The sequence below is a fragment of the Symphalangus syndactylus genome, chromosome 18, assembly GCF_028878055.3.
Source record: "Symphalangus syndactylus isolate Jambi chromosome 18, NHGRI_mSymSyn1-v2.1_pri, whole genome shotgun sequence".
Taxonomy (NCBI): Eukaryota; Metazoa; Chordata; class Mammalia; order Primates; family Hylobatidae; genus Symphalangus; species Symphalangus syndactylus.
The window spans coordinates 87944439-87971809 of NC_072440.2; the positions used below are offsets into that span (position 1 = coordinate 87944439).

General features: G+C 39.5%; 1 protein-coding gene across 15 annotated transcripts in view; it reads left to right on the plus strand.

Annotated features, from left to right (window-relative positions):
• Positions 1 to 27371, plus strand: part of ITSN2 (intersectin 2) — a 158579-nt gene that overhangs the window by 40678 nt on the left and 90530 nt on the right. For 13 of the 15 annotated variants that reach the window (XM_063623891.1, XM_063623889.1, XM_055253700.2 and 10 more), the window contains exons 3-15: positions 3070 to 3162; positions 3817 to 3880; positions 5282 to 5445; positions 7290 to 7493; positions 7602 to 7698; positions 9230 to 9369; positions 14112 to 14175; positions 15849 to 15986; positions 16716 to 16801; positions 17778 to 18040; positions 19117 to 19266; positions 22151 to 22291; positions 24329 to 24416. In XM_063623891.1, coding sequence (XP_063479961.1) covers positions 3070 to 3162; positions 3817 to 3880; positions 5282 to 5445; positions 7290 to 7493; positions 7602 to 7698; positions 9230 to 9369; positions 14112 to 14175; positions 15849 to 15986; positions 16716 to 16801; positions 17778 to 18040; positions 19117 to 19266; positions 22151 to 22291; positions 24329 to 24416 — 1692 coding nt within the window. Of the gene's footprint in view, positions 1 to 3068; positions 3163 to 3816; positions 3881 to 5281; positions 5446 to 7289; positions 7494 to 7601; positions 7699 to 9229; positions 9370 to 14111; positions 14176 to 15848; positions 15987 to 16715; positions 16802 to 17777; positions 18041 to 19116; positions 19267 to 22150; positions 22292 to 24328; positions 24417 to 27371 lie in introns of those variants that run through there. The other 2 variants (XM_055253707.2, XM_063623895.1) reach the window with 1 other exon arrangement.

Below are 27371 nucleotides of genomic sequence, written 5' to 3' on the forward strand. Positions count from 1 at the left end.
AATCCTTTCTGGGGACAGCTACAGTCAGTGACCACACTATCTTACTTTAAAGTAGGTGGACCAGGAGGAGGTGATGGAAGTAGAATCAGGCTGTCCGTGCATTGTTGAATGGCTTTTATGATAAAAGTGCATCCATGTCAGAATGCATATGGTCCAGAAAACCAAAAACATGACACAGATTATGGGAGGTCAAGGCAGGAGGATCACTTGAGCCCAGGAGTTCGAAACCAGCCTTGGCAGCATAGTGAGACCCCGTCTCTACAAAAAATACAAAAATTAGCCAGCTGTGGTCGCACGTGCCTGTAGTCCCAGCTACTCAGGCGGCTGAGGTGAGAGAATCACTTGAGCCTGGGATGTCAAGGCTGCAGTGAGCCAAGGGTCACTGTACTCCAGCCTGGGCAACAGAGTGAGACCCTGTCTCTAAATTAAAAAAAAAAGAAACATGACATAGATTAGTTTCAAGGGCCATAACAGTATGGGCATCATGGGCTGATTGGTAACCTAAAAAAGTGTCAACAGGAGAATGTTTTAATGGGAGGGACTATGCATAAGTGGGGTGGAAGGTATAGGAGAAATGTTTGTACCTTCTGCTCAATCTTGCTGTGAACCTAAAACTGCTCTAAAAAGTCTATGTGAAAAACAAAAAAATACTGTCAATAGTTTGAGGCACCACTGATAGCCTGAGAGAGGGAACAAAGGTCCAATATAGTCAGTCTGCCAGGAGTCAAAGGGAACAATGCCACCTGCAATGAGACCTCCCCCACCATCCCCAAGTCACAGTTTGGCATGCAGTGGTATCCTCTGTATTAGTCATACTTGATTTCAGTCTAAATCAGAGGCTGGGCCCATACTGTAAGTGTCTACTTAGGTGACACAGTTCAATTAGCAGTTGAGATTTGTTTTCAATTTGTAGCCCCAGGAGGGTGTCTTTAATTTGTCCATCTGTAATTTTCCAAGTGGCAAACCAAACAGCTGGGTCATTGGCAGCAGCCCAGGTTCTGCCCATGTCTCCTTTCAGTTCAGCGTAGCTGCCTCTGAGGCTGAATAGCCACTGCAGCCCAGTGAACACCAGCAAATTGCAGCTTCTCTGTTCTGAGGCTTCATTGATCCAGTAGCTTTACTATAAGCAGTGGAATGTGCATAAAGGTTTCCCTCAGAGGGATAGTTGCCACTTTTTTTTTTTTTTTTTTTTTTTTTTTTTTTTTTTTTTTGAGATGGTGTCTTGCTCTTGTTGGTGCAGGCTGGAGTGCTATGGCATGATCTCAGCTCACTGCAACCTCCACCTCCCGGGTTCAAGTGATCCTCTTGCCTCAGCCTCCCGAGTAGCTGGGACTACAGGCACCCACCATCACACCCAGCTAATTTGTTTTGTATTTTTAGTAGAGATGAGGTTTCGCCATGTTGACCAGGTTGGTCTCGAACTCCTGACCTCAGGTGATCCGCCTGCCTCGGCCTCCCAAAGTGCTGGGATTACAAGCGTGAGCCACCACGCCCAGCTGCTGCCACTTTTTAACGTTAAGCCAAAATACTGATGGGGCCAGTGTCTATATCTTCTTTGATATACCATTTCTATTTGACAAGCAAGGCTTTTCAGATTATTCCCACCTTGTTGTGGAATTCAAGTTGACCCTCCTGAAAATGAGACTGTCAGGCCAGAGAATCACTAGGCCTTCATGGGTCAAGCCTTCTGATCCCAAGGATTATCTCTAGGTGGAGGCTACTTCCTTTTGCTAGAGGCTCCGATGGGCAGAATGATCAGTCACAGTGCCTTGTGCTGTCTTCACTACCCAGTTTAATTCTGTTGGAGTTTACCAGCCACCACTGCAGGTGGAGGTATTAATTTAGCCAGTAGTTATATACCAGACTGTTAATGTCTTTATTTTGACAAATGTACTATGGTTGTGTCAGTTGTTAACATAGTAGAAATTGGGTGAAGGGTATATAGGAGCCATGTACTATCTTTGTGAATTTTCTGTAAATCTTAAATTATTCCAAATTAAAAGCTTATTTAAAAACTACTAGATGGCTCTCTATAACTTCCAGGGTATGGGGTCAGGCTCTTGAGGATGGTATTTAAGACCTTTTTACAGTGAATTCCACCCTACCTGTTTATTATTACTAACTCTAGTTATTAGTCTGCTCAGTGCACTTAACAGCACCTTGCACATGCCTTGACTTCTCATGCTGTGCCCTTATGGTGTGAAATGTTCTTATCCCTCCTCTTCACGTGGCAAAATTCAAACCAAGCTTCAAGGCTCTGCCTCAGTGTTACCTTTCCTGTTATCTCATCCTTGGTGCTTCTAACTCAGAATTGGCACAGCTATTTTGGGCACAGCTATTTTGGTATCTGTATTAGTCTGTTTTCACACTGCTATAAAGAACTACCTGAGACTGAGTAATTTATTGAAAAAAAGGGTTTAATTGACTCACAGTTCCACATGGCTGGAGAGGCCTCAGGAAACTTAAGGTGTAAGGCAAAGGGGACGCAAAGCACATCTTAACGTGGCAGCAGGAGAGAGAGAAGCAGCAAGGGGGGAAGTGCCACACTTTAAAACCATCAGCTATTGTGAGGAACTCACTCTCTATCACAAACACAACGAGGGAGAAATCCACTCCTATGATCCAGTCATCTCCCACCAGGCCCCTTCTCTGACACGTGGGGATTACAATTTGAGATGAGGTTCTGGTGGGGACACAGGTCTAAACTATGTCAGTATATATTTCGGCTTAGGATTTTTCACAGGTGAATACTGTAAGTACTGTTGTTTTCTAGAGCATGAATTCCTTGAGGATGGGAATATTTTCTTCATCTTTTTGTTTCCAGTATTTAGCTTGATGCCCATTTCCAGTGAGTGTTATATAGCACTTGTTCAATAGACGTTAATTGAGCGAATGAGTGAAAAGCCTTAGGGCTGTGCTATGTATGGTTATGATAGAGCTCTACTCTTTGTGTCACTCAAATATTAAATACTGTCATAAAATGAACACTTGGGATTTCTATTTACATTTTAGAATTGTATTTTAAGCATTCTCATGTATACGCTATAGCTTCTTCCACTTATGTTTCAGGAGGGCCAAACATGTGGGCTATTACCTCTGAAGAACGTACTAAGCATGACAGGCAGTTTGATAACCTCAAACCTTCAGGAGGTTACATAACAGGTTTGTGTTTATAATTAGTTTTATTTGTGAATTATGGTCCTTATGTGATATCTAAGAATTAGTTTTAATTTGACTGCCATCAAATTTGTGTTAATAAATGATAAAATTCATATCAATCAGAATTCTAGAAATTAAAGAAATGCTAACTTTCTTATTTTTCCTGGAACTGTCTTAATTTGTTGTTTTAAATTTGGGATATGGAAGATTTTTCCTGAGTCCAGAGAGCAATTAGGGTCTTATATTATTGGTATATAAAGCAAGACACATAGGAGTGTGAAGAAACTCATGGAGGACTGTCTCTCCTAACACCTGGTACTTTTTATATTGAAACTCTTTTAGGGAATAGTGTTTTTAAATAAAAATTTTACTAAGTGGAAGTATTTTTAAGGAAGACCCCAATTGTGGAAAAACTGAGATGAATAACCTTTCATCACTGATTAATATACAATAGAAGTGCAGATGTGACTTTTGTTTTAAAATATCTGTCTTATTAAAGTTATGTAAATAATTTTTATTTGTGTTTCTGTTTCATTTATTCTTTAATGATTGGTATTAAAATTATAATAAATCATTAGCATACCATTATTATTCAGAAGCATTGGAATAATTTCATTTACTAATGTGCTGCTTGGGTTTTGTTTTTATTACTTCCAGGTGATCAAGCACGTAATTTTTTCCTACAATCAGGTCTGCCAGCCCCTGTTCTAGCTGAAATATGGTAAAGTGTTTTCTTTTGTAGGTGAACCTAATTTTCTGATAGTATTTTGTTTTTTTTGTAATATACTCTTAACATAAAATTGTTTTTAGTTGCATTCTATTGGTTATTAAGAATATTTCTGCCAGCACTTTGGGAGTCTGAGGTAGGAGGATTGCTTGAGGCCAGCCTGGGCAACATCATGAGAACCCTGTCTCTACAGAAAATTAAAAAAAAAATTAGCTGTGCGTGGTGGCCCACACCTCTAGTCCCAGCTACTCAGGGAGGCCAAGATGGAAGGATTGCTTGAGCCCAGGAATTCAGTGCTGCAGTAAACTACAATTGTGTCACTGCACCCTAGCCTGGATGACAGAATGAGACTCTGTCTCTTTAAAAAAAAAAAAAAAAAAAAAAGTATTTCTTCAGTTTTTTGGAAAATAAATTTTATTGAGCAAATGATTGAAAATAATTTGGGTTTAGTTTTCTAGGACAAATTTCTAATTTCATTAGAATTTTCTAAGGAAAGATATATACATTATCATTGAGAAAAATTTCCTTATAATTTGGCAGAATATCAAAATCCTGTTTGTTATTTTGTAGTTTCATTTATTTCATAATCTATAAACCCCAAATTAGTCCTCGCTTCCCCTGCTCTTTCTTTTTTTTTTTTTTGAGACAGAGTCTTGCTCTGTCACCCAGCCTGGAATGCAGTGGCGCAATCTCGGCTCACTGCAAGCTCCGCCTCCCGGGTTCACGCCATTCTCCTGCCTCAGCCTCCCGAGTAGCTGGGACTACAGGCGCCCACCACCTCGCCCGGCTAATTTTTTTTATATTTTTAGTAGAGACAAGGTTTCACCATGTTAGCCAGGATGGTCTCGATCTCCTGACCTCGTGATCTGCCCACCTCGGCCTCCCAAAGTGCTGGGATTACAGGCGTGAGCCACTGCGCCCGGCCCCCGTGCTCCTTCTTTAAAGGAACTATTCTCTATAATACCTGTTTTTTTAAAAACGTTTACAATAAGTAACAACCCCTACCCCATCTTTCCACTTGGAATATTCTCATGCCTGGCAGAGTACGAGGCACATAGCAAGTATTCAATAAATATTTGGACAGATGAATAAATTAAATTTAGAAGTATTATAATCTTGAATTTTTTTCTACCTAAACTGGTGGAATTCAGCCCAAAGGTCTCTAGATTCTGTATAGACAGGCAGTGTTTTATTAGTTATCTCTGGTCAGTATTTCTTAAAGTGTAGGTTTTATCTTTTTGTTATTATATATTTTACATATTAGATATTTTAAATTTAGTGATGATGTACACGTGAATGCCATGTCATCATTTTTACTTTGTCAACCCCCAAAATAACGTTAGTTTTCCCACCACCACACCACATACGAGTCTATCTACCTCATGCTCCTTTTAGGGCTTTATCAGACCTAAACAAGGATGGGAAGATGGATCAGCAAGAGTTCTCCATAGCCATGAAACTCATCAAACTGAAGCTTCAAGGCCAACAGTTGCCTGTGGTTCTCCCTCCTATTATGAAGCAACCCCCTATGTTTTCTCCATTAATTTCTGCTCGTTTTGGTAAGTATGTATTAATTTAAATACCTGTATTTGCTACTTAAACTTTATCCCTAGGCATATTTAAGTATTAGAAAAGGATTTGTTAGCACAAAATGACAATCCCCACATTCCAAGTTAATTTTCATGGTAGAGATAATAAATATTAAATTCACTGTCACAGGTAGGGGATCCATGTGTTCTGGTTTTCTAGGGACAGTTCTGATTTATGCCTTTTGTCCTGGCATCTGGTCCAGTTAGTGTCTCCTTTTACAACTCCTAGTTGCGTGATAAATTATATGGTCTCCCTAGGTATAGCCAATCCCAAATACTATTCTTAGTTTCCTCTCTCTATATATATATGTGAGTAATATAGAAAAAAATTTGAGCAGTTTTAAACTCACTTGAAATGGTTCAATTTGGGAGATAATTTAAAATTTTATGTAAGTTGAATTTTTTTAAAGGTTAATTAGCTATCTAAGTTTAGGGCCAAAAGTTGCAGACTTTGGGCTAATAAGTTCACGTATTCATCAGTGATAACCAGTTGGTATGTTTTCTGTTAATTTTGATCAGGCAATTTCTTATAATTATATGTGAGAAGCACTCATTTTGAATGGAACATTCAATTAGGTATGTCTATGTATCTGAAACATGTTCCTTCACTACAGATCTTAGAATATAGAATTCTAGAGCTGGTTATAGGGGTGTGTGCCTGTAGTTCTGGCTGCTTGGGAGGCTGTGGGTAGGATTGCTTGAGTCCAGGAGTTTGAGGTTGTACTGTGCTATGATTCCACCTGTGAATAGCCACTTCATTCTAGTTGGGGCAACATAGTGAGACCCCATCTCAAACAAACAACAGACTCCACAAAATTATTTCACTATTTTAGTGAATTCTAAAGATAAATACCAAATCATTGTGTGACCATATTTATATATTAGTATTCTGCAGTTAATAAATGAATAAAAGTCATCACTTTGTTCCTTATAAGGACTAGTCCTTGAATTCATAGGAATGGTACTTATAAGAAAAGTAAAATATGTGACACACTTTCTTGCAAATAATGCATATTCATAAATGGACCTCATAAAGTATCTACTACTTAGAACCTTTTTGTTTGGGGGGAGTATGTGAGAGAGAGAGGGAAGAAGAAGTGTGTGTGTGTGTGTGTGTGTGTGTGTGTGTGTGTATTAGTCAAGTAACTTAGTAGCACTGTATTATCCTTTCACAAAAACCTCATTTTATCTGGTAATATATTCTTTCCTTGAGGAGACTCATATTCAATTGGAAAAGGCTGCTTAGTTTTTTTTTTTTTTTTTTTTTTTTTTTTTGAGACGGAATCTCGCGCCGTCACCCAGGCTGGAGTGCAGTGGCGCGATCTCGGCTCACTGCAAGCTCCGCCTCCCGGGTTCACGCCATTCTCCTGCCTCAGCCTCTCCGAGTAGCTGGGACTACAGGCGCCCGCCACCACGACCGGCTAATTTTTTGTATTTTTAGTAGAGACGGGGTTTCACCGTGGTCTCGATCTCCTGACCTCGTGATCCGCCCGCCTCGGCCTCCCAAAGTGCTGGGATTACAAGCGTGAGCCACCGCGCCCGGCCAAGGCTGCTTAGTTTTATTCATGATAAGAGAGGAGAATATTTAACTCTTTGCTAGGTATTTTCTTAGTTCATACAGATCAGAATATTAGTATTAAGAGCATCAGTTTACCTCCCTCACTGCTGGGTCAAAGCAGTGAGTTTTTTAAGGATAATTTATCTGTGTGTTTCGGTAAACATAGAGTCTGCCCACTGTACTGTAAACTTGTTTTTTGCATGTGTTTTATAATTGATTTTCTAGCACTGGAAAAAGTGTTTTCTTTTGACTTTAGGAATGGGAAGCATGCCCAATCTGTCCATTCCTCAGCCATTGCCTCCAGCTGCACCTATAACATCATTGTCCTCTGCAACTTCAGGGACCAACCTTCCTCCCTTAATGATGCCCACTCCCCTAGTGCCTTCTGTTAGCACATCATCATTACCAAATGGAACCGCCGGTCTCATTCAACCTTTACCCATTCCTTATTCTTCTTCAAGTGAGTACTTTGTTTCTAATGAGTCATTATTTCATGTAAAGAAAGAAACTATTTATGTTTGAACAGATACAAATTTCTTTCATACTTTTCCTTCTTTTTCTTTTTTAGCATTGCCTCATGGGTCGTCTTACACTCTGATGATGGGAGGATTTGGAGGTGCTAGTATACAGAAAGCGCAGTCTCTGATTGATTTAGGATCTAGTAGGTATGAATACCTAACTGTGACAACTTTTTATGCTTTCAGTAAGAAGTCTTTATTTAACAAATGATTTTTTTAAAGCTTTGAGCTTACCTAAGTTTTACTTTATAATGGCCAAGTACAAATACTTAAGGTAAATTTACTACTTACAACTCACATAAAATAAATTTTTTATTTTTAGAATTATTAAGTGTCTGTGGCATTTTACTTTTGAAAAAATAACTTCATGTAAACTAAAAATATTCTATTTTTTAATTTTTTTTGTTTTGCCTAAAGCTGTGTACTTTTCCTTTAAACAATGTGTTTATTTCCCAAGATGTCTCATACTAATTGTACATTGTTAATTTCTTTCTTGAGCAGATTCTACTAATTGGATATCTTTTAAATTTTACAAAGCACAAATGCATCAGTATTCATTACATTAATCACCCTTCATATAAATCACTATTATACTCTTCAGGGTAGTGTACGGAGAGTGTTAGATTTGACCCAGAAGAACAACATTCATATCCCAGCTTGAACACTCAGTGATTCTGTGGCCTTGTTTTTTCTTAACATCGCTGAGCCATAGTTTACCCATCTAAAAGATGGGGACTGTCATATTTTTTAAGTTTGTTGGGAGGATTAGAAATATTTGTAAAGGCCTTAGTACAATATAAGGTCTGGCACAGAGCAGGTTCTTTATATGCGGTAGTCTCATGGAACTTTATACTTCTTATGGTCTTTACTTTACTAAGAATAGTGATAATTGCTTAAAATTAAAAAAAAATGTAAAATGCAAAAGCAGTCACCATTGGCCAGGCACAGTGGCTCACGTCTATAATCCCAGCACTTTGGGAGGCTGAGGTGGGTGGATTGCCTGAGCTCAGGAGTTCGAGACCAGCCTGGGCAACATGGTGAAACCCTGTCTCTATTAAAAATGCACACAAAAAAATTAGCCAGGTGTGGTGGCATGCGACTGTAGTCTCAGCTACTCGGGAGGCTGAGGCAGGAGAATTGTTTGAACCTGGGAGGTGGAGGTTGCAGTGATCCAGGATCGTGCCACTGCACTCCAGGCTGGCGACAGAGCGAGACTCTGTCTATCCTCAAAAAAAAGAGAAAAGGCAGTCACCATTATAGTATATAACAGTGGTCCTCAACCTTTTTGGTACCAGGGACTGGTTTCATAGAAGACAGTTTTTTCACAGACTTGAAGCAATGGTTTTAGGATGAAATGGTTACATCTCAGATCATCAGGCATTAGATTCTCAAAGGGAGCATCCAACCTAGGTCCCTCACATGCGCCATTCACAATAGGGTTCACACTCCTATGAGAATCTAATGCCACTACTCACTAGACAGGAGCTGGAGCTCAGGTAGTAGTGTTCACTCACCTGCCACTCACCAAGCCCTGCTGTCCAGCCCGGTTCCTAACAGGTCTGTGGCCTGGGGGTTCAGGACCCCTGGTATATAAGATTCTTAATGCCTTGGTCTTATAAAATTTAATTAAATGTATTTTATTTAGTAACATAAAAATTTTAAATAAATTTTTTTATAGCTCAACTTCCTCGACTGCTTCACTCTCAGGGAACTCACCCAAGACTGGGACCTCAGAGTGGGCAGTTCCTCAGCCTACAAGATTAAAATATCGGCAAAAATTTAATAGTCTTGACAAAAGCATGAGTGGATATCTCTCAGGTAAGCAGCATACAGTGCTGAAGAGCATGAAAAAGGGTCTTTTATGTGGACTTTCATTGAAGAACTCTCATTTGAATTTGTATTGTGTAGCTCATCTGACATTTTAACATCCAAAAAATTTAGCAGGCATTTGATAAATACAAATACCTGACGTTGTATAAGGATTCAAAGATGGATTCAACTTGATTCTTACTGTCAAGTCAGGCACCAGATATACCCCCAACTTTTTGGCAAAAGACCTGTCCCTTAAGATCAAACTTCATCCTCTAAGCTTTGCAGTGAATGGAGAGCCATAGGTCACAAGAGAGAGTGTGTGGAACTTAGCCTCAGCTCACTTTTCCTGAGAATCCTCCTCTGTATTGGGCTTTTTCTCTGTTTATATAACCTGAAGTGAGCATTGCCCACCCTTTAATGCTCTAACCCAAATGTGACTGTAAAACTTGGCCTTAGTTGACTGTAGAACATTTGAGTTCAGGCCAGAACGTCATCCGAACTGTACTAATTGAGAACAGCAAAGGAGACATAAACAGAGGAGTTCCCACCTTCTAACTTTACAAGTGGAGTTCCCACCTTCTAACTTTCCCACTCCCTCTTCACTCAGCAAGAAATTATGATTTAGGACCGAGTAAAATAAGTGTTTAAAAATAATAGAGCTTTAAGTGCTAAGGAACATAGAATGGGATATATTAAAGCTGAAGAGTTCAGATGAGGTATCTTATAGAAAGGGAGCATTTAAGCTCCATGAAAAAGTTAGGATTTCGACAGAGATTGAACGTGGAGGCATTTGATGGTGACAAAGAAGAAATTAAGAGCAAAAATACATGGCCTATTTGGAGAATGAAAAGTAGTCTATGAAATAGGAGTCTAGGGTCTGTAGTTACACAGAGAGGCAGGGGAACAAGCAGTAAGACTTTTGGAATTGATTGGACAAGCAAAAATATACAGTTATTTTATTTAAAGATACATACCTATGTGATAACTTTTTTAAAGCAAGGGAATTATGCATACAAAATTCAGGGTAGTGGTTACCTCTTGTGGAAGCATGGAGATAAGTCAAGGAACACAGATAGATTCAAGGCATTTAGTAGTAATCTAGTTCTTAAGATGGGTGGTAGGTTCATGGGTGACCTATTATACTTCTTAGCTTACATATATACTTTGTATTTTTACATGTATTTCATATTACATAACAGATTTTCTGTAATGTTATCAAATTGCATGAAACAAGGTATGCTTTTTTTGACACACTTTTTTTTTTTTTACATTTTAATGTCTCTAAAATTAGGATGTGTGCTACAATTAGTGATGCCTTAGCACTGTGTCATAGTTTTATTAGCAGTGCTTTCTTTCTTATTCATAAAATAATAGTATGTCTTATAGCCAGCGGAATTTTAGATTCTGTGAAATATGGTATTGAACCATACTGGAGATTAATATAAAGTCATAATTCCTATTCTTTGAAAAAATTAACTTCTTTGTACCCTACATTTTGCATTTAAAAAGTTAATTTTGGCCGGGTGCGGTGGCTCACGCCTGTAATCCCAGCACTTTGGGAGGCCGGGGCAGGCAGATCATGAGGTCAAGAGATCGAGACCATCCTGGCTAACATGGTGAAACCCCACCTGTACTAAAAATGCAAAAATCAGCTGGGCATGGTGGTCCACACCTGTAGTCCCAGCTACTCTGGAGGCTGAGGCAGGAGAATTGCTTGAACCCAGGAGGCGGAGGTTGCAGTGAGCTGAGATCACGCCACTGCACTCCAGCCTGGCAACAGAATGAGACTCTGTCTCAAAAAAAAAAAAAAAATTTCTCTTTGCTAGGCATAGTGGCATGTGCCTATAGTCCCAGCTACTTGGGAGGATGTGGCAGGAGGATTGCTTGAGCCCAAGAGTCCAGCCTGGGCAACATAGTGAGACCCCATCTCTCTAATAAAAAGAAGTTATTTGTTTTCAACTGAACAAAAGTTGATGAAAAAGACATGTACAAAAATGTTCACAGCCTAAATGTTCATTGACAGGAGAATAGATAAATGACAGTATATTTACGTAACAGAATACTTTAAAGCGATAAAACCAAATGAACTGCTGATACATGCAACAGCATGAATGACTTTCACAGGTATTGTATTGAATGAAAGCAGCCCAAAAGGACCGTACCATTTAACCCATTTATATGAGGCTGAAGAACAGGAATCCTAATTAATGGTGATAGAAATCAGAATAATGTGGTTACTGTGTGGTGAAGGGGCCATGTGCAAACCTTCTGAGTTGCAGGAAACATTCTGCATCTTGATACGGGTGTGTATGTGCATACCTGTGTAAAAATTCATTAGGCAGGGCGAGTGCAGTGGCTCACACCTGTAATTCCAACATTTTGGGAGACTGAGATGGGTGGATCACTTGAGGTCAGGAGTTTGAGACCAGCCTGGTCAACATGGTGAAACCCCATCGCTACTAAAAATATAAAAATTAGCCAGGCGTGGTGGTGGACGCCTGTAATCCTAGCTTCTCTGGAGTCTGAGGCAAGAGAATTATTTGTGCCTGGGAGGCAGAGGTTGCAGTGAGCTGAGATCACGCCACTGCACTCCAGTCTGGGTGACAGAGCTAGACTACGTCTCAAAAAAAAAAAAAAAAATTATTAGGCAGCACACTTAAGAGTAGTACACTTTGTATAAGTACTGTAAATATAACAGTATAAACAGAGGTGATTTTGCATTGGAATATGAAGGGCAGTGAATGGGGAGCCAACCGTCGGGAAATGATCCCTAATGTAACTTCGTTAGTATATGTCACATTGTACGAAGGTTGTGTATTATGGTGTTTTTTAGAGAATGTCGTTATTATTCTGAGACCTACAAGGGTAAAGCTGTATATCTGTAGGTAAAGACAAGGCTTTCTATAAAAAGAGTAGTTGCTGCTGGTGTCCTTTAGCTGAGCGTGAGCCCCAAGAACATGAGGATGAGGCTAACCTGGACTTATATGTTTGTTTTGTTCAATAAGTATAGGAGTTGGTGATCTGTTTTTTGGTTTTTTTTTTTTTTTTTTTTTTTTTTTGAGACAGAGTCTTGCTCTGTGCAGTGGTGTGATCTTGGCTCACTGCAGCCTCTGCCTCCTGGGGTCCAGTGATTCTCCTGCCTCCTACAGGCACACGCCACCACGTCCAGCTAATTTTTTTTAGTAGAGATGGGGTTTTGCCATGTTGGCCAGGCTGGTCTCGAACTCCCGACCTCAGGTGATCCACCCGCCTTGGCCTCCCAAAGTTCTGGGATTACAGACGTGAGCCACCATGCCTGTCCACTAGTCTGTTTTTCCCCTTTTTCCTTCTCTTCTCCCACTAAACATAGTTTTTAAAAATTTATTTAGATTAAGTCATTGATATAACTGTTTCCTGAATCACATACTTTCTGGGCACTCTCCTCTTAGGTATACAGAGAGGAGCAAGACATGGTTCATACCTTTGAAGAGCCCATATAATGAAGAGCTCATGTAATCAAGGTGTTTGGTTACTTGTTTAAAAGTGCTGTGATTAATATAGATGAGAAAGTGACTAACTCCAAGGATATAAGAGAGAATGTTTCACAGAAGAAAAGAGATTAGAGCCAGATTTTAGAGGATAGACTACAAAGTAAAGAATGGAGGGTCTGGCATTCTAAGCAGAGGATATAGGATATCCAGAGGCTTGGCTGACTAAAAGTGTACATGTTCAAATGAGTTTTACTTAGTAAGTAAGATACTCTGCTGGCTCTCTATGGCCCTTTGTATTACTCAGACTTTGCCTCACACATATAAAGCCCTCCACGAGTATGATTTTTAACCATTTACATTCCTCCTCCTCCTCTCTTCTGTTTGCTCTATTGCCTGATGCTAAGGGATCTTCTTTCAGTCCAAAAAGATCTTTTTTTGGTCCAAAGGCTGAAATAGTAGTTTTGAACTTTTTTTCAGGTTTGAAATAGCCTTCCATCTCTCTTATTTAGAAGAATCTTCCTTTTAACACAAAGACCTCCTCAAATCAAATTTCCTAAGTGAAATCTGAGGAGTAATTAATAGGGCGAGGCTGTGAGTTTAATTTCCAGTGTTTTTATGTGATTTTTGTTAAATGTCCAGATTAAAAAAATAGAATGAAAATGTTTTAAAAGTTATATAATATAAACATTTAGCTGCATGTTGTAATACATGGTTGCTTTGATTATCAAGTCCTATGTTGAAACCCTAGTGGGACAATAAATCTAGCTGCATTTGGCTAGCTTTTGTTGTAGTTGGAGCTGTTGCTGAGGCAGTGTTGGCAGATGTAATCTCTTGTGTAAGAGTTGTTTTGGACAGGCCTTGACTCAGGTTGAACCCAGAGTAGCGCCTGACTCTTCTGCTACTCACGGCTCAGTCACCTAGGAGTGGGAAGTGCTGCACCTGCTGGGAGTACAAGAGGGCCCACAGTTTTGGCCTCTAATACTCTGTGTGCCTGATGTCTTGTTCTTTCATGTTAGCCACTTGTATGTATTATTATCTTGCTGAAAAGACAGGGGAGAGCACTTGATACCGCTAATTCTAGATTTAAAATTCCTTGGGGCAGTGACTGGGTTTGATTACTACTGAATGCTTAGCACCTAGCACGTGGTAAAAACATTTTGATGTTAAAAGTTCCCAGGATACCCTAGTAGCATTGTTATTTTACAGATACAGCTAATTTGTTATGCATAACTTTAAAGATGCTAAAGAATTCCTTTATGATTTTCCCTACTTAATCAGGTTTTCAAGCTAGAAATGCCCTTCTTCAGTCAAATCTTTCTCAGACTCAGCTAGCTACTATTTGGTAAGTTTGTCCCTTAATTACATTTGATTAATTTAACTATACATTAATTAATTAAACTATCCCTCCCCTATTACAAGAAAGATACTGTTTCTGTAAAAGTTTGTGACTCAGAGATGCTCTATAAAAGCAGCCATTTGAAAGTTAGTATTAAGCTTGGAGGCAAATGTAATTGTACAGAATGTTGTTGTACCCTTAAGCTACACCAAATTTACAAAAAATATTTTCTTCAACAATAGATTAGTCTTGGCATACTATAACTTTTTAACTTTATAAACATTTAAATTTTTTAAAACTTTTTACTCTTGTAATAACAGCTTAAAACACAAACACATTGTACAGAAAGATATCCTATTCTTTAAGCTCTTTTTTTGTTTTTAAAATTTATTTTTACTTTTTAAACTTTTGGTAAAAACTGAGACACAAAGACACCCATTAGCTTAGGCCTGTAGAGGGTCAAGATCATCAGTATCACTATCTTCTACCTCCACATCTTGTCTCACTGGAAGGTGTTCAGGGGCAATAACACGCATGGAGCCATTGTCTCCTATGATAACAATGCCTTCTGGAATTTCTCCTGACCTGCCTGAGGCTGTCTTATAGTTAATTTTTTTTTTCTGTAAGTAGAAGGAGTACACTCTAAAATAACAATAAAAATAAAGTATAGTAAATACATAATCCAGTAACATATTAACAGATGTTTATTGTTATTGAGTGTTATGTACTGTGTACATAATTGTATATGCTGTACTTTTCTACAGCTGGCAGTGCAGTATGTTTGTTCACACTAGCATCACCACAGACACATAGGTAATGCATTGCATTATGACAGCTACAGTGTCCTTAGGTGGTAGGAATTTTTCAGCTCCATTATAATCTTATGGGACCACCATTATAAATGCAGTCCATTGTTGACCGATATGTCATTATGCAGTTCATGACTATATTTTACAAGAAAAACTTGTTTTCTTTAATCCCTTCTATGGAGAATCAGAGAATATCTCATTTTTAATATAGGTAAATGTGATTTGGTAGGTGAATTAACCATGGAGTAAGACAAGCCACTTTCTCAGAAGGGGTAGTTAGTTCTCTTTCTGTTTCAAAGTTTCTTCCTTCTCTTTTATGTCTTGAAAATCAGGGGTAAAAATTAACTCACTATTGAATGTACATACTTACATACTTACATTCAATAGTGAGTTACGTAAATGTACATATTTACATTTCACTAAAATAAGCGTACCCAGCAGTTTTACCATCATTATCCTTCTTTTAAAAATAAAAAATTGGCCGGGCACAGGCGGCTCATGCCTGTAATCCCAGCACTTTGGGAGGCTGAGGCGGGCGGATCACGAGGTCAGGAGATCGAGACCATCCTGGCTAACACGGTGAAACCCCGTCTCTACTAAAAATACAAAAAATTAGCCGGGCGTGGTGGCGGGCGCCTGTAGTCCCAGCTACTCGGGAGACTGAGGCAGGAAAATGGCATGAACCCAGGAGGCGGAGCTTGCAGTGAGCTGAGATCGTGCCACTGCACTCCAGCTTGAGCGACAGAGCTAGACTCCATCTCAAATAAATAAATAAATAAATAAATAAATAAAATAAAAAATTGAACTTTTAAGGCAATATTTTACTCCAAATAGACTTTATTAAGTTGTGAATTTTAACATTTTCTTTAGGACTCTGGCTGACATTGATGGTGATGGACAGCTAAAAGCAGAAGAGTTTATTCTTGCAATGCACCTTACTGACATGGCCAAAGCTGGACAGCCATTACCACTGACTTTACCTCCTGAGCTTGTTCCTCCATCTTTCAGGTGAGTGTGCCTGGAGGTGGAGAACTATGGTTTTGATAACTTGGCAGATGTGATTTAGAAGAGAGTTAAATATTTGCACTGCCATTGATTTTAGTATTCAACGAGTTATACTGGAAAAGGGTACATATTAGAAGTAGATGTGAGCCAGGCATGGCAGCTTACGCCTATAATCATAACACTGGGAGCTGAGATGGGAGGATCACGTGAGGCCAGGAGTTCAGGACCAGCATGGACAACATAGTAAGACCCCGTATCTACAAAAATAAAAATAATTAGCCAGATGTGGTGGTGTGTGCCTGTAGTCCTAGGTACTCTGGAAGCTGGGGCAGGAGGAACACTAGAGCATAGGAGTTCAAGGCTACAGTAAGTTGTGATTATGCCACAGCACTCTAGCCTGGGCAACAGAGCGAGACCCTGCCTCAAAAAAAAAAAAAAAAAAAAAGAAGTGGATGTGTTTTCATCATGTTATACATAAGGAAGCTAATGACTAAAGAGATAAAGAAAAACTTGCCCAAGAACAAAAATTAGCTGAACCGTGATTTGAATCCAGATTTCTCTGTCTTGAATATCCATATACTACTGTATTTTGTAACGACATACCAAACTGTTTTAAATATCTTTAGTACTGTATCCCCAATATCAAATTGCTGTAATCACTGGTAGTCTGTGTAATCTAGTCTGAAAATGTCCAGACTACATGATGCTAACTTTGTTGTTTGATTTTTTTAGAGGAGGAAAGCAAATTGATTCCATTAATGGAACTCTACCTTCATATCAGAAAATGCAAGAAGAGGAGCCTCAGAAGAAATTACCAGGTATCACTGAGTGTCAAAGTTGTATATTTATACTGAGTTCTTTTAAATTCTACCTTTAAATGTAACGGAATATTTAGAATTTTTATATTTTTAATATTTTATGTGCTATATGAGAAAAAACTATTTGATAGATGGGATGTATTTTGGTATTGATAAAATTAAGATGGTCAAAATGAGAAGAGTATGAAGGAAGAAGAGACAATTAGATGTATTTGACAGGATTATGGACATCAGAGTTAAAGTTTCTCCTACTTTAGGCTGAGTTACTAGAGTAAACTTTGTAATGAAATCTTTACCTTTAAAATTTAAATATTGGTTGAAAGAATACATTTGTAGCTGTTTTAATATATTAGGATGTTAATGACATAAAAAATAATGTATAACCACACAGCTTTGATTGTCCTTGAAGAAGAAAAAAAAGTTGTTTTTTTTTTTTTTTTTTTTTCTCGTTGCCCAGGCTGGAGTGCAACGGCACAATCCCGGCTCACTGCAACTTCTGCCTCCTGGGTTCAAGCGATTCTCCTGTCTCAGCCTCTGAGTAGCTGGGATTACAGGTGCCTGCCACTATGCCTGGCTAATTTTTGGTATTTTTAGTAGAGATGGGGTTTCACCATGTTGGCCAGGCTGGTCTTGAACTCCTGACCTCAGGTGATCTGCTCACCTCAGCCTCCCAAAGTGTTGGGATTACAGGCGTGAGCCACCACACCCAACCGAAAAAGTATTTTTATTGGCAAGTTTATAAAAATTATTTCTCTCTTGAATGGATTCAAACTTAAAAATTTGTTTTTCTAAAATTGAATATCCTTGAAGAAAGTAGATATTTTTACACTTAGATTTGAGTTAAAATTATCCTTAGGAGAAGTATTCAAATACTGATAGCACTCAAATGATCTCAAGGCATAAGTATATAGAAACTAGATTACAGGTTCTGTAGGCTGTTCATGTGCGTGGATGCTGATAGGCATACCTTGTTCAGTTACTTTTGAGGACAAACGGAAAGCCAACTATGAGCGGGGGAACATGGAGCTGGAGAAGCGACGCCAAGCCTTGATGGAGCAGCAACAGAGGGAGGCAGAACGTAAAGCCCAGAAAGAAAAGGAAGAGTGGGAACGAAAACAGAGAGAATTACAAGAACAAGAATGGAAGAAACAACTTGAATTAGAAAAACGCTTGGAGAAGCAACGGGAATTGGAGAGACAACGAGAGGAAGAAAGGAGAAAAGAGATAGAAAGACGAGAGGTTATTTTTAAGTTTTTTATTTCTTAAGAAAATCATTACATTTAATAAGTGACTGTATTTCATTTGATTAAAAAATGCTTATTTTTTGAACCTTTGTTTTGCCTTTTGCTCTGCATCATTTCATTCTTATCCTTTACAAATCTGATCCTTCCTTCCCTTGAGGAGGGAAAGAGGCTTCTTGCTTATAAGGAGTTTTCAGAACTGGTAAGTGGTAGAGAAAGCATCCTTTGCACGTGATATCTCAATCAAAGGAGGATTGACTGCAGAGCTAAGTTGAGTGAGGAGCTAAGGTTAGTTAGCCAGCTGAGCAAGTCATTAGACGAAAGCAAGTTTAAGATCCAGATTAAGAGTCCAAGGAATTGGAGAGACAGAAAGATGAGAGTTGGGCATTGAAAGTCTCTCTAGAGAGGAATCAAGAGGATGGGCTTGCACAGGCCTTTGGGATAGTGTTGCTGGGAAAGAAGGGTCCTTAGGAGAACTGGCTGTGTTTTAAAGGGCTGGGGTGGAGCACAGAAAGTTATTGCACACTGAAATAATATAAATAGAATTTTGTCTCCCAGATACCAGCATAGAGGGGAAATTATTCCTGTTAACATTTATATTTATGAAGTCATTCTGTAACTTATTAAGAGAAAAATGACTGTAACAAAAGGATGGTCTTCCAACCTGGGCAACATGGTGAATCCCTGTCTCTACAAAAAGTACAAAAATTAGGCGTGGTGGCATGTGCCTGTAATCCCAGCTACTTAGGGGGCTGAGGCAGGAGAATCACTTGAGCCCAGGTGGTAGGGGTTGCCGTGAGCCAAGGTGGTGCCACTGCACTCTAGCCTGGGTGACAGAGCGAGATGCTGTCTGGGGAAAAAAAAAAAGATCTCATGAAGAAATCAGAAAATATGATAGATGAAGCTACTTTTTTGGAAGTCTTTAGGCCCATTAATAAAACTAGATTTGCCTAGCTACCCTTAGGCACTGTAGGCACTAAGTGCTAAACTCTGCCTAACTTTTATTGTCTTCCCAGTTTTTGAATCATGCAAAATTTTTAATTTAAAAATTAAGTTTAATTCCTTTTTTTTCAGGCAGCAAAACAGGAACTTGAACGACAACGTCGCTTAGAATGGGAGAGAATTCGGCGACAGGAGCTTCTCAATCAAAAGAATAGGGAACAGGAAGAAATTGTCAGGTTAAACTCTAAAAAGAAGAGTCTTCATCTTGAGTTGGAAGCACTGGTATGGCTGAAGTTTAAGTGAAATCTATCTGAATGATGATAGAGCTACCTGTTGAAAAATGTAATTGTGGGCCGGGCATGGTGGCGCACACCTGTAATCCTAGCACTTTGGGAGGCCAAGGCAGGTGGATCAGCTGGGTTCAGGAGTTCAAAACCAGCCTGGCCAACATGCTGAAACCCCATCTCTACCAAAAAAAAAAAAAAAAATGCCGGCTGTGGGCTGGGCATGGTGGCTCACTGTAATCCCAATGCATTGGGAGGCTGAGGCAGGTGGATCACAAGGTCAGGAGTTCGAGACCAGCCTGGCCAATATAGTAAAATCCCATCTCTACTAAAAATACAAAAATTAGCCAGGAGTGGTGGTGTGCACCTGTAGTCCCAGCTACTTGGGACACTGAGGCAGAAGAATCGCTTGATCCTGGGAGGCGGAGGTTGCAGTGAGCCGAGATTGTGCCACTGCACTCAAGCCTGGGCAACAGAGCGAGACTCTATCTCAAACAAACGAACAAAAATTAGCTCGCCATGGTGGGTGGTGGCGGGTGCCTGTAATCCTAGCTACTCGGGAGGCTGAGGCAGGAGAATCACTTGAACCCAGGAGGTGGAGGTTGCAGTGAGCCAAGATCGCGCCACTGCACTCCAGCCTAGGTAACAGAGTGAGACGCCATCTCAAAAAAAAAAAAGAAAAATATAATTGTGTTTTAAAATCTCTCGTGAATTAGTTTTATGTCTTAATGTCATTAAATAGTCACATTTTCATATAAACAGACTGTACAATATGGTTTACTGAGAAAAGGATAATGACTCACAATGCTGAGAATTATGTTGTAGCATCAGTTCAGATACTGATGAACCATGTACTCCTGGGCAAGACATTTCCCTTCTCTGTGCCTCACTTTTCCCTTGTATGAAATAAAGAGTTGTGTTAGTTGAGTGATTTTCAGTTTTCAGATTGGTCTCTGTAAGATGGTCTGAGGAGGTCTAAGCAGAGGCAGGAGAGGGGAAGCTCAGGCAGCAGAACAGTGATCTCTCCCCAACTCTTCCCACACTTCACAACAGAGAAGCTTGACATTTGTGTGCTTTATGTTTCTTGGGGTTTCACTCAAGATTTGCTCCAGAAAAAAAAAGATTCTACTATTAAAAAGACAACTGATTTGAAACTGCTGACCTAAATGATCTCTTACAGTTCCAGTTCTGCAGGATTGTAGTTCTTAGCTAATACTGGCTGCTAAGCAGTTTTTACCAATCAGACGTTAGAGGGTCAAGTTGTTAAAAGACTTTGTTTGAAATGTGTGGTGAGAAGATATAAAAGATCTGGCACTATTCTGCCACAACCCTAGAATCCCATGAGCCTACCCTGATCGTATAGTAGGGTTTTGCAAAAATGCATACCTAGTCATGTAGTAGAGCCAGATTTAGATATTGTGTGATCATAGTCTAACATTTTATTTGGTTGATGACTTGAATTACATAAAAAATTATTTTTTAAATCATCACAATATCTTTAGTCAGAAATATATTATTTTATGCCTTCAAATGGATAGACATACATACCACAAGTATTAATCATGCCAGAGTACTACAAAACAGTTGTAAAAAACTTTTAACTCTTTTGCACTATTTATATATATATATATATATATATATATATATCATCTTGACTATATATAATGGGAAGAGACCTTAAGATTGATTGTTTTTCCCTCAAGAACTGGTGCATCACACGAAGCACAGTAACACAGGTGAATGTGCAGAGTCTGGAAAGGTCCAGAGCCTATACGTATCCCATGTTGAGGATAAGAATGTGAGCTCCAGCAGCGATACACATGTTCCTTTCAGTGTATGTATTTCAAATATGAAACATAGTCTTCAGTAAAACTTTTCATCATCAGTGATTTTTAACCTGGGATGTCATTTCCCCTCACTCCACTGTATTAGTTTGGTAGGGCTGTTGTAACAAAATACGATAGGCTAGGTGGCTTAAACAACAGAAATTAATTTTTTCACAGCTCCTAAGATCTAAGACCAAGGTATCCATAGGCTTAGTTTCTTGCAAGGCCTCTTTTGGTGGCTTGCAGGTGGCCATCTTTCATTGTGTCCTTATATGGTCTTTTCTATGAAAGTGTTTCTCTCTGGTGCCTTTTGTGTTCAGATTTCCACCTCTGATAAGGACACCAGTTAGATTGGATTAGGGTCCACCTATATGACTTTGTTTAACCTTAATCACCTGTTTAAAGTCCCTGTCTCCAAATATTGTCACATTCTGAGGTACTGGGGCTTGGGACTTTAACGTATGAATTTTAGGGGACACAGTTCAGCCCATAATCCCCCACGTCACCCTTCTTCTTAGGTCCCATTGAGAATCTCTGCTATTTGGTTTGATTTCTTCACAGAAGAAGAGAAAAAAAGGAGAAGAATATTAGTATAGAACAGAACTGTTGCCAAAATGTTCCTCCTGGGCACTATTTAATTAGAGGAAATTAGATGGCAATATTTAGGGTAGAAATAGAAGTTCAGAGAAGGTAATGCTGAGCATCACATGCAAACATTTATTCCTCTTCATCATTCTTTGAGAGTGTCTCTGATATTAATATTAATTAATATTGTCTAATTAATGTGGAATTCAGAAAAAAATTCAATGTGTTCTGTTTCTGCTTTCCCATACTAACACATGGGCTCTTGCACTCAGAATGATGTGTTTCCCACTAATAACTTGGGTTAGCAGACACAACTCTGAAACACATTCCACTTGGTTTTAGGCATTTATTTCACGATGAATATGAATGGTAACTGAGATTTTAAAATTTAACTAAAAATATTATTCTCCTTGTAGAAACATTTTCTATTAGCATTTTATGTTACTATATATTTATATGATCTTCCTATAGAATGGCAAACATCAGCAGATCTCAGGCAGACTTCAGGATGTCCGACTCAAAAAGCAAACTCAAAAGACCGAGCTGGAAGTTCTGGATAAGCAGTGTGACCTGGAAATTATGGAAATCAAGCAACTTCAACAGGAACTTCAGGTAAGTCCTTCACTGCTAAATTGTTCTTAAACATGTACAATTAATAGTTCTTCTGGGCTGGGCGCGGTGGCTCATGGCTGTAATCCTAGCACTTTGGGAAGCCGAGGCGGGTGGATCCCCTGAGGTCAGGAGTTCGAGACCAGCCTGGTCAACAGGGCGAAACCCTGTCTCTACTAAAAATACAAAAAAATTAGCTGGATGTGGTGGCACATGCCTGTAATCCTAGCTACTCGGGAGACTGAGGCAGGAGAATCGCTTGAATCCAGGAGGCAGAGGTTGCAGTGAACCAGGATCACACCACTGTACTCCAGCATGGGCGATAGAGCGAGATTCCATCTCAAAACAAAACAGCCTGTAGTCCCAGCTACTCGGAGTGGCTGAGGCAGGAGAATGGTGTGAACCTGGGAGGCGGAGCTTGCAGTGAGCCGAGATTGCGCCACTGCACTCCAGCCTGGGTGACAGAGCGAGACTCCGTCTCAAAAAAAAAAACAAAAACAGTTTTTCTAATAGAGTTTTGTTTTGGGGGTCAGTAACCTTTGAGTCTTTGATAGGCTTGTGATCTAAATACACATAATCCTGTATACAATATCAGGAAGTCCATAGACCTACTAAAACTCTGCTAGACATCTGGTTAAGTTTTGCCAAATATATATACATAAGTGGACATTTATCACTTTGAGTTTTAACTCTTTAACAATGTTTATGCATTCTTAATTCATTACTTTTGCTATAACAAAAGACCTTAGACTAGGTAATTTATAAACAACAGAAATTTATTTACTCATAGTTCTAGAGACTGAGAAGTCCAAGATCCAGGTGTTAGCAGATTCAATGTCTGATGAGGGCTTGCTGTCTCCTTTAAAACTAGTGCCTTCTTGCTGCGTCTTCACATGCAGAAAGGGTAAGGCAGTCCCTTCAACTTCCTTTATAAGGACAGTCATCTCATTCGTGAGTGTGGAGCCTCCTAAAGCCCTACTTCTTAATAGTACTGCATTGAGAGTTAGGTTCCAACATATGAATGTTGGGGACATACCAACATTCAGACCATAACATACATTAAAATAAGGTTATTGCTACTAATTTTAGGAAATTTTGACTTAAAGTTATTCTTTTTAAAATTATGATGAGAACTTGAATATGTCCCTTGGGGTCCTGGTAATTCTCTTCTTTACTTGTGCAGCAGGGTCTGGTTCAGTAATTACTATTTGCAGAATGGGGCCGTGGAAGCATTCTGCATCTCTGGAGTTCTCTTACCCAATTTCTCTTACTGCATGGACTGGCAATTAATCAGTCAGTCTTTTTGCTTTGTTACAGGAGAGATAAACAAAAGCCAAAAATATTTTCTGTCTGATTTAAACCTGCTTTCCTAGTCTTTAGTCCCTCTTTTTTTTTTTTCCTCCCTCTGTCACCCAGGCTGGAGTGCAGTGGCATGATCTCAGCTCGCTGCAACTTCTTGCCTCCCAGGCTCAAGCAATTCTCCTGCCTCAGCCTTCTGAGTAGCTGGGATTACAGGCACCCACCACCACGCCTGGCTAATTTTTGTATTTTTAGTGGAGACAGGGTTTCACCATGTTGACCAGGCTGGTCTTGAACTCCTGACCTCAAGTGATCCACCTGCCTTGGCCTCCCAAAGTGCTGAGATTACAGGCGTGAGCCACCGCACCCACCGTTTAGTCCCTCTTTGATATACACATATTCATCCTGAAGTGTCATGGCATGCTTACACATACCATCTAGCACAGGTCTGCTGTCACTCATCAGTAAGCTGAGAATTGTAGGCTTCTAGACACACCCCATTTACAAAGGCTTTCTTCACTGCGTTTTAATTTCAGCCAGTCACTCAAAATTGATTTTGGCTTAAATATTTCTTGGCATAATTCCATTCTAGTTGATTCATAAGTTGTAAGCAGTTTACAACTATGTATTATTTCTAAAATAAGTTTCAAAGATGAGTAAATCCTGTTTTAAAGTTTTCAAAAAAAACTCTTGGACAATATTATAACATTGTAATCGGGTATTATTTTTTCTTTTTATAAGGAATATCAGAATAAGCTTGTCTATCTGGTACCTGAGAAGCAATTATTAAATGAAAGAATTAAAAACATGCAGTTCAGTAACACACCTGGTAAGTCTCTTAAGGTTTGATTACTTTTATCCTTTTCTGAATGACTGTATCAGTCACATTGTTACTTTTTTAAAATTAAAAAAAGTATTCTGTTATAAATAACACTTTTTGCCTGTAAGTTTAAAGTTTCAAAATAATGTGAAAAATATCCTAGATGTTAGAGCATTTTTAGTGATAAAAAGTAGATAAAAATAAAATAGTAATGATTGTGGTATGACTTCATATCTTGATGATATTTTTATGTATATAATTGAAATATCAAATAAAGTGTTAGACTATAAGATATAAATTTGGCTCTAACACAAGACTACATGTGCGTTTTGAAAAGTCCTGCACTGATTTTAAAGAACTGTTCAGGAGGAGGCTTTACGGTTGGGGCCGCACCTGGGATTCTAGGGTGTTAACATGCAGCAGTCATAGGCTTAAGCAGGATGGTATGCCCTGTGCAGACCCTTTATATTATCTAACTCTGTGCTTCATACAAAGAATTTTACCATCTTGGCCCTCTGACACCTGTGGAACAAAACATTCCAGGATATTTTTTTTTTTTTTTTTTTGAGACAGAGTCTCACTCTGTCGCCCAGGCTGGAGTGCAGTGGCGCAATCTCTGCTCACTGCAAGCTCCACCTCCCGGGTTCACGCCATTCTCCTGCCTCAGCCTCCTGAGTAGCTGGGACTACAGGCGCCCGCCACCGTGCCCGGCTAATTTTTTGTATTTTTAGTAGAGACGGGGTTTCACCGTGGTCTCAATCGCCTGACCTCGTGATCCGCCTGCCTCGGCCTCCCAAAGTGCTGGGATTACAGGCTTGAGCCACCGTGTCCGGCCTCCAGGATAATTTATGGGATTGTAACTGTTTTTGTTTTTGCTCAGGTCCCAATGAGAAAACTGAAAAAAATTCCCTGTATTGGATACCATACCAATAAAAGCGTAGCAGAAACAAGGTTTATTTAAAGAAAAGTAAATCTGCAGATGTGTTACAACTGACTAAAGTATCCTAAATGTCACTCATTGAGTCTCTATCATGTCAGTTATTCCATTGTAGGTCTCTTTATTATACTTTTGGCTGTTTACGCAGTTCAATAAATAGTAATCTCTTCTTTGTGCAAGTTCTGAGCAAATTAAGAAATAAGGCAAAGGAGCAAGACAAATGAGAAACCAAATCACTGCCTCATTATTGATGAAGCTGATTCTAGGCAGCATGGTTTATCTGTGGGTGGTATAGTTGCACCTGTAAAACACTGGATTCATGAACAAAGTAGATCGCAGGTTTCCTGTGGGCAGTTAAGTCTCTAGAGAGCGAGGGCTAGGAGAAGTCTAGGCTGTACATTCCTAGGTCTTTATCTTGAGCTCACTAGTTAGTGAAAGGAAGGAAAGAAGCTGGGATTGTTGGGCTAGTGCAGGGCCCTTCACGTGGAAGAAATATCAGAAATAAAGTTCACTCTTGTGAACTATTTTTATTGTGTCTCCTGCCTTCCACTGATGTGGTCTGTCCATGTCCCTGCTCAGACAGTGTTCCTTATACTTGGTTCTTTTCTGTTCAAAGTATATTAGCCCCCGCCTCACCCCTACACAGGCATTCCAGAGGCAGGGCGAGCCAACCCACCTGATCTGCACAGTGGCAGAAATATATCTTTATTATTGTCATCGTTGTTGTCATTGTTCCTATTTGAATTGTGAGTAAAATGTAGAATATGTCTTATTGAGGACGTGATGGGGCTATTCTTTCTCTGTGGAATGTAATCCAGTGCAGCTGTTACCTATTTATTTATTTAGCCATAGTCCAATTCAAAATAGGAAGCTTTTGTTTGGGCTTTGAAAAGTACCTTGTATCCCTTAGATTCCTCTCTCTATGACAATTGCCATTTAAGATTACCAGCCATGTGCCAAGCACTGTGTGAGTCAGTTTTGATGCATTCTTTCCTTTAATCTTTACAATAACCCTGTGGTATAGTTATTATTCCCATGGTGCAGCTCAGGAAAACTGAAGTTCAGAGAGATTAAGTAGTTACCCAGGATGGTACAATCATAGTACTCAAATTCATGTCTGACTGTAAAGCCTGCTGTACTACCATGTTGTTTCTTTGTCTTATTTTCCAGTTACCCAACATAGTGCTCATATATATCATCAAATTTGGTATTAAAACATGCATTATTAGTGATATACATTGTTACGAATAAAGAAGAAATATGGGCCGGGTGCAGTGGCTCACGCCTGCAATCCTAGCACTTTGGGAGGCCAAGGCAGGCAGATCACGAGGTCAAGAGATCGAAATCATCCTGGCCAACATGGTGATACACCATCTCTACTAAAAATACAAAAATTAGCTGAGCATGGTGGCGCACACCTGTAATCCCAGCTACTCAGGAGGCTGAGGCAGGAGAATCATTTGAACCTGGGAGGCAGAGGCTGCAGTGAGCTGAGATCGTGCCACTGCCCTCCAGCCTGGTGACAGAGCGAGACTCCATCTCAAAAAAAAAAAAAAAAAAAAAAAAAAGGAAGAAGAAGAAATATGCAGCTATAACACTTTGCTAATAGATGTGAAAGATTCCTGAATAGGCTGGACACTGTGGCTCATGCCTGTAATCCCAGCACTTTAGGGTGCTGAGGTGGGCAGATCAGTTGAAGCCAGGAGTTTGAGACCAGCCTGGCCAATGCGGTGAAAGCCTATCACTGCTAAAAATACAAAAATCAGCAGGGGTGGTGGCACGCATCTGTGGTCTCAGCTACTCGGAAGGCTGAAGCATGAGAATCGCTTGAATGTGGGAGGCAGAGGTTGCAGTGGGCCGAGATGGTGCCACTGCACTCCAGCCTGGGCAATAGAGTGAGACTCTGTCTCAAAACAAAATAAAAAAATAAAGATTCCTGAATAATTAGAGACATTTTGTGTTCCTAAATGAACTAGCTTAATATTATGCTATACTATACTATATATCAATACTATGTCAGTTCTTTC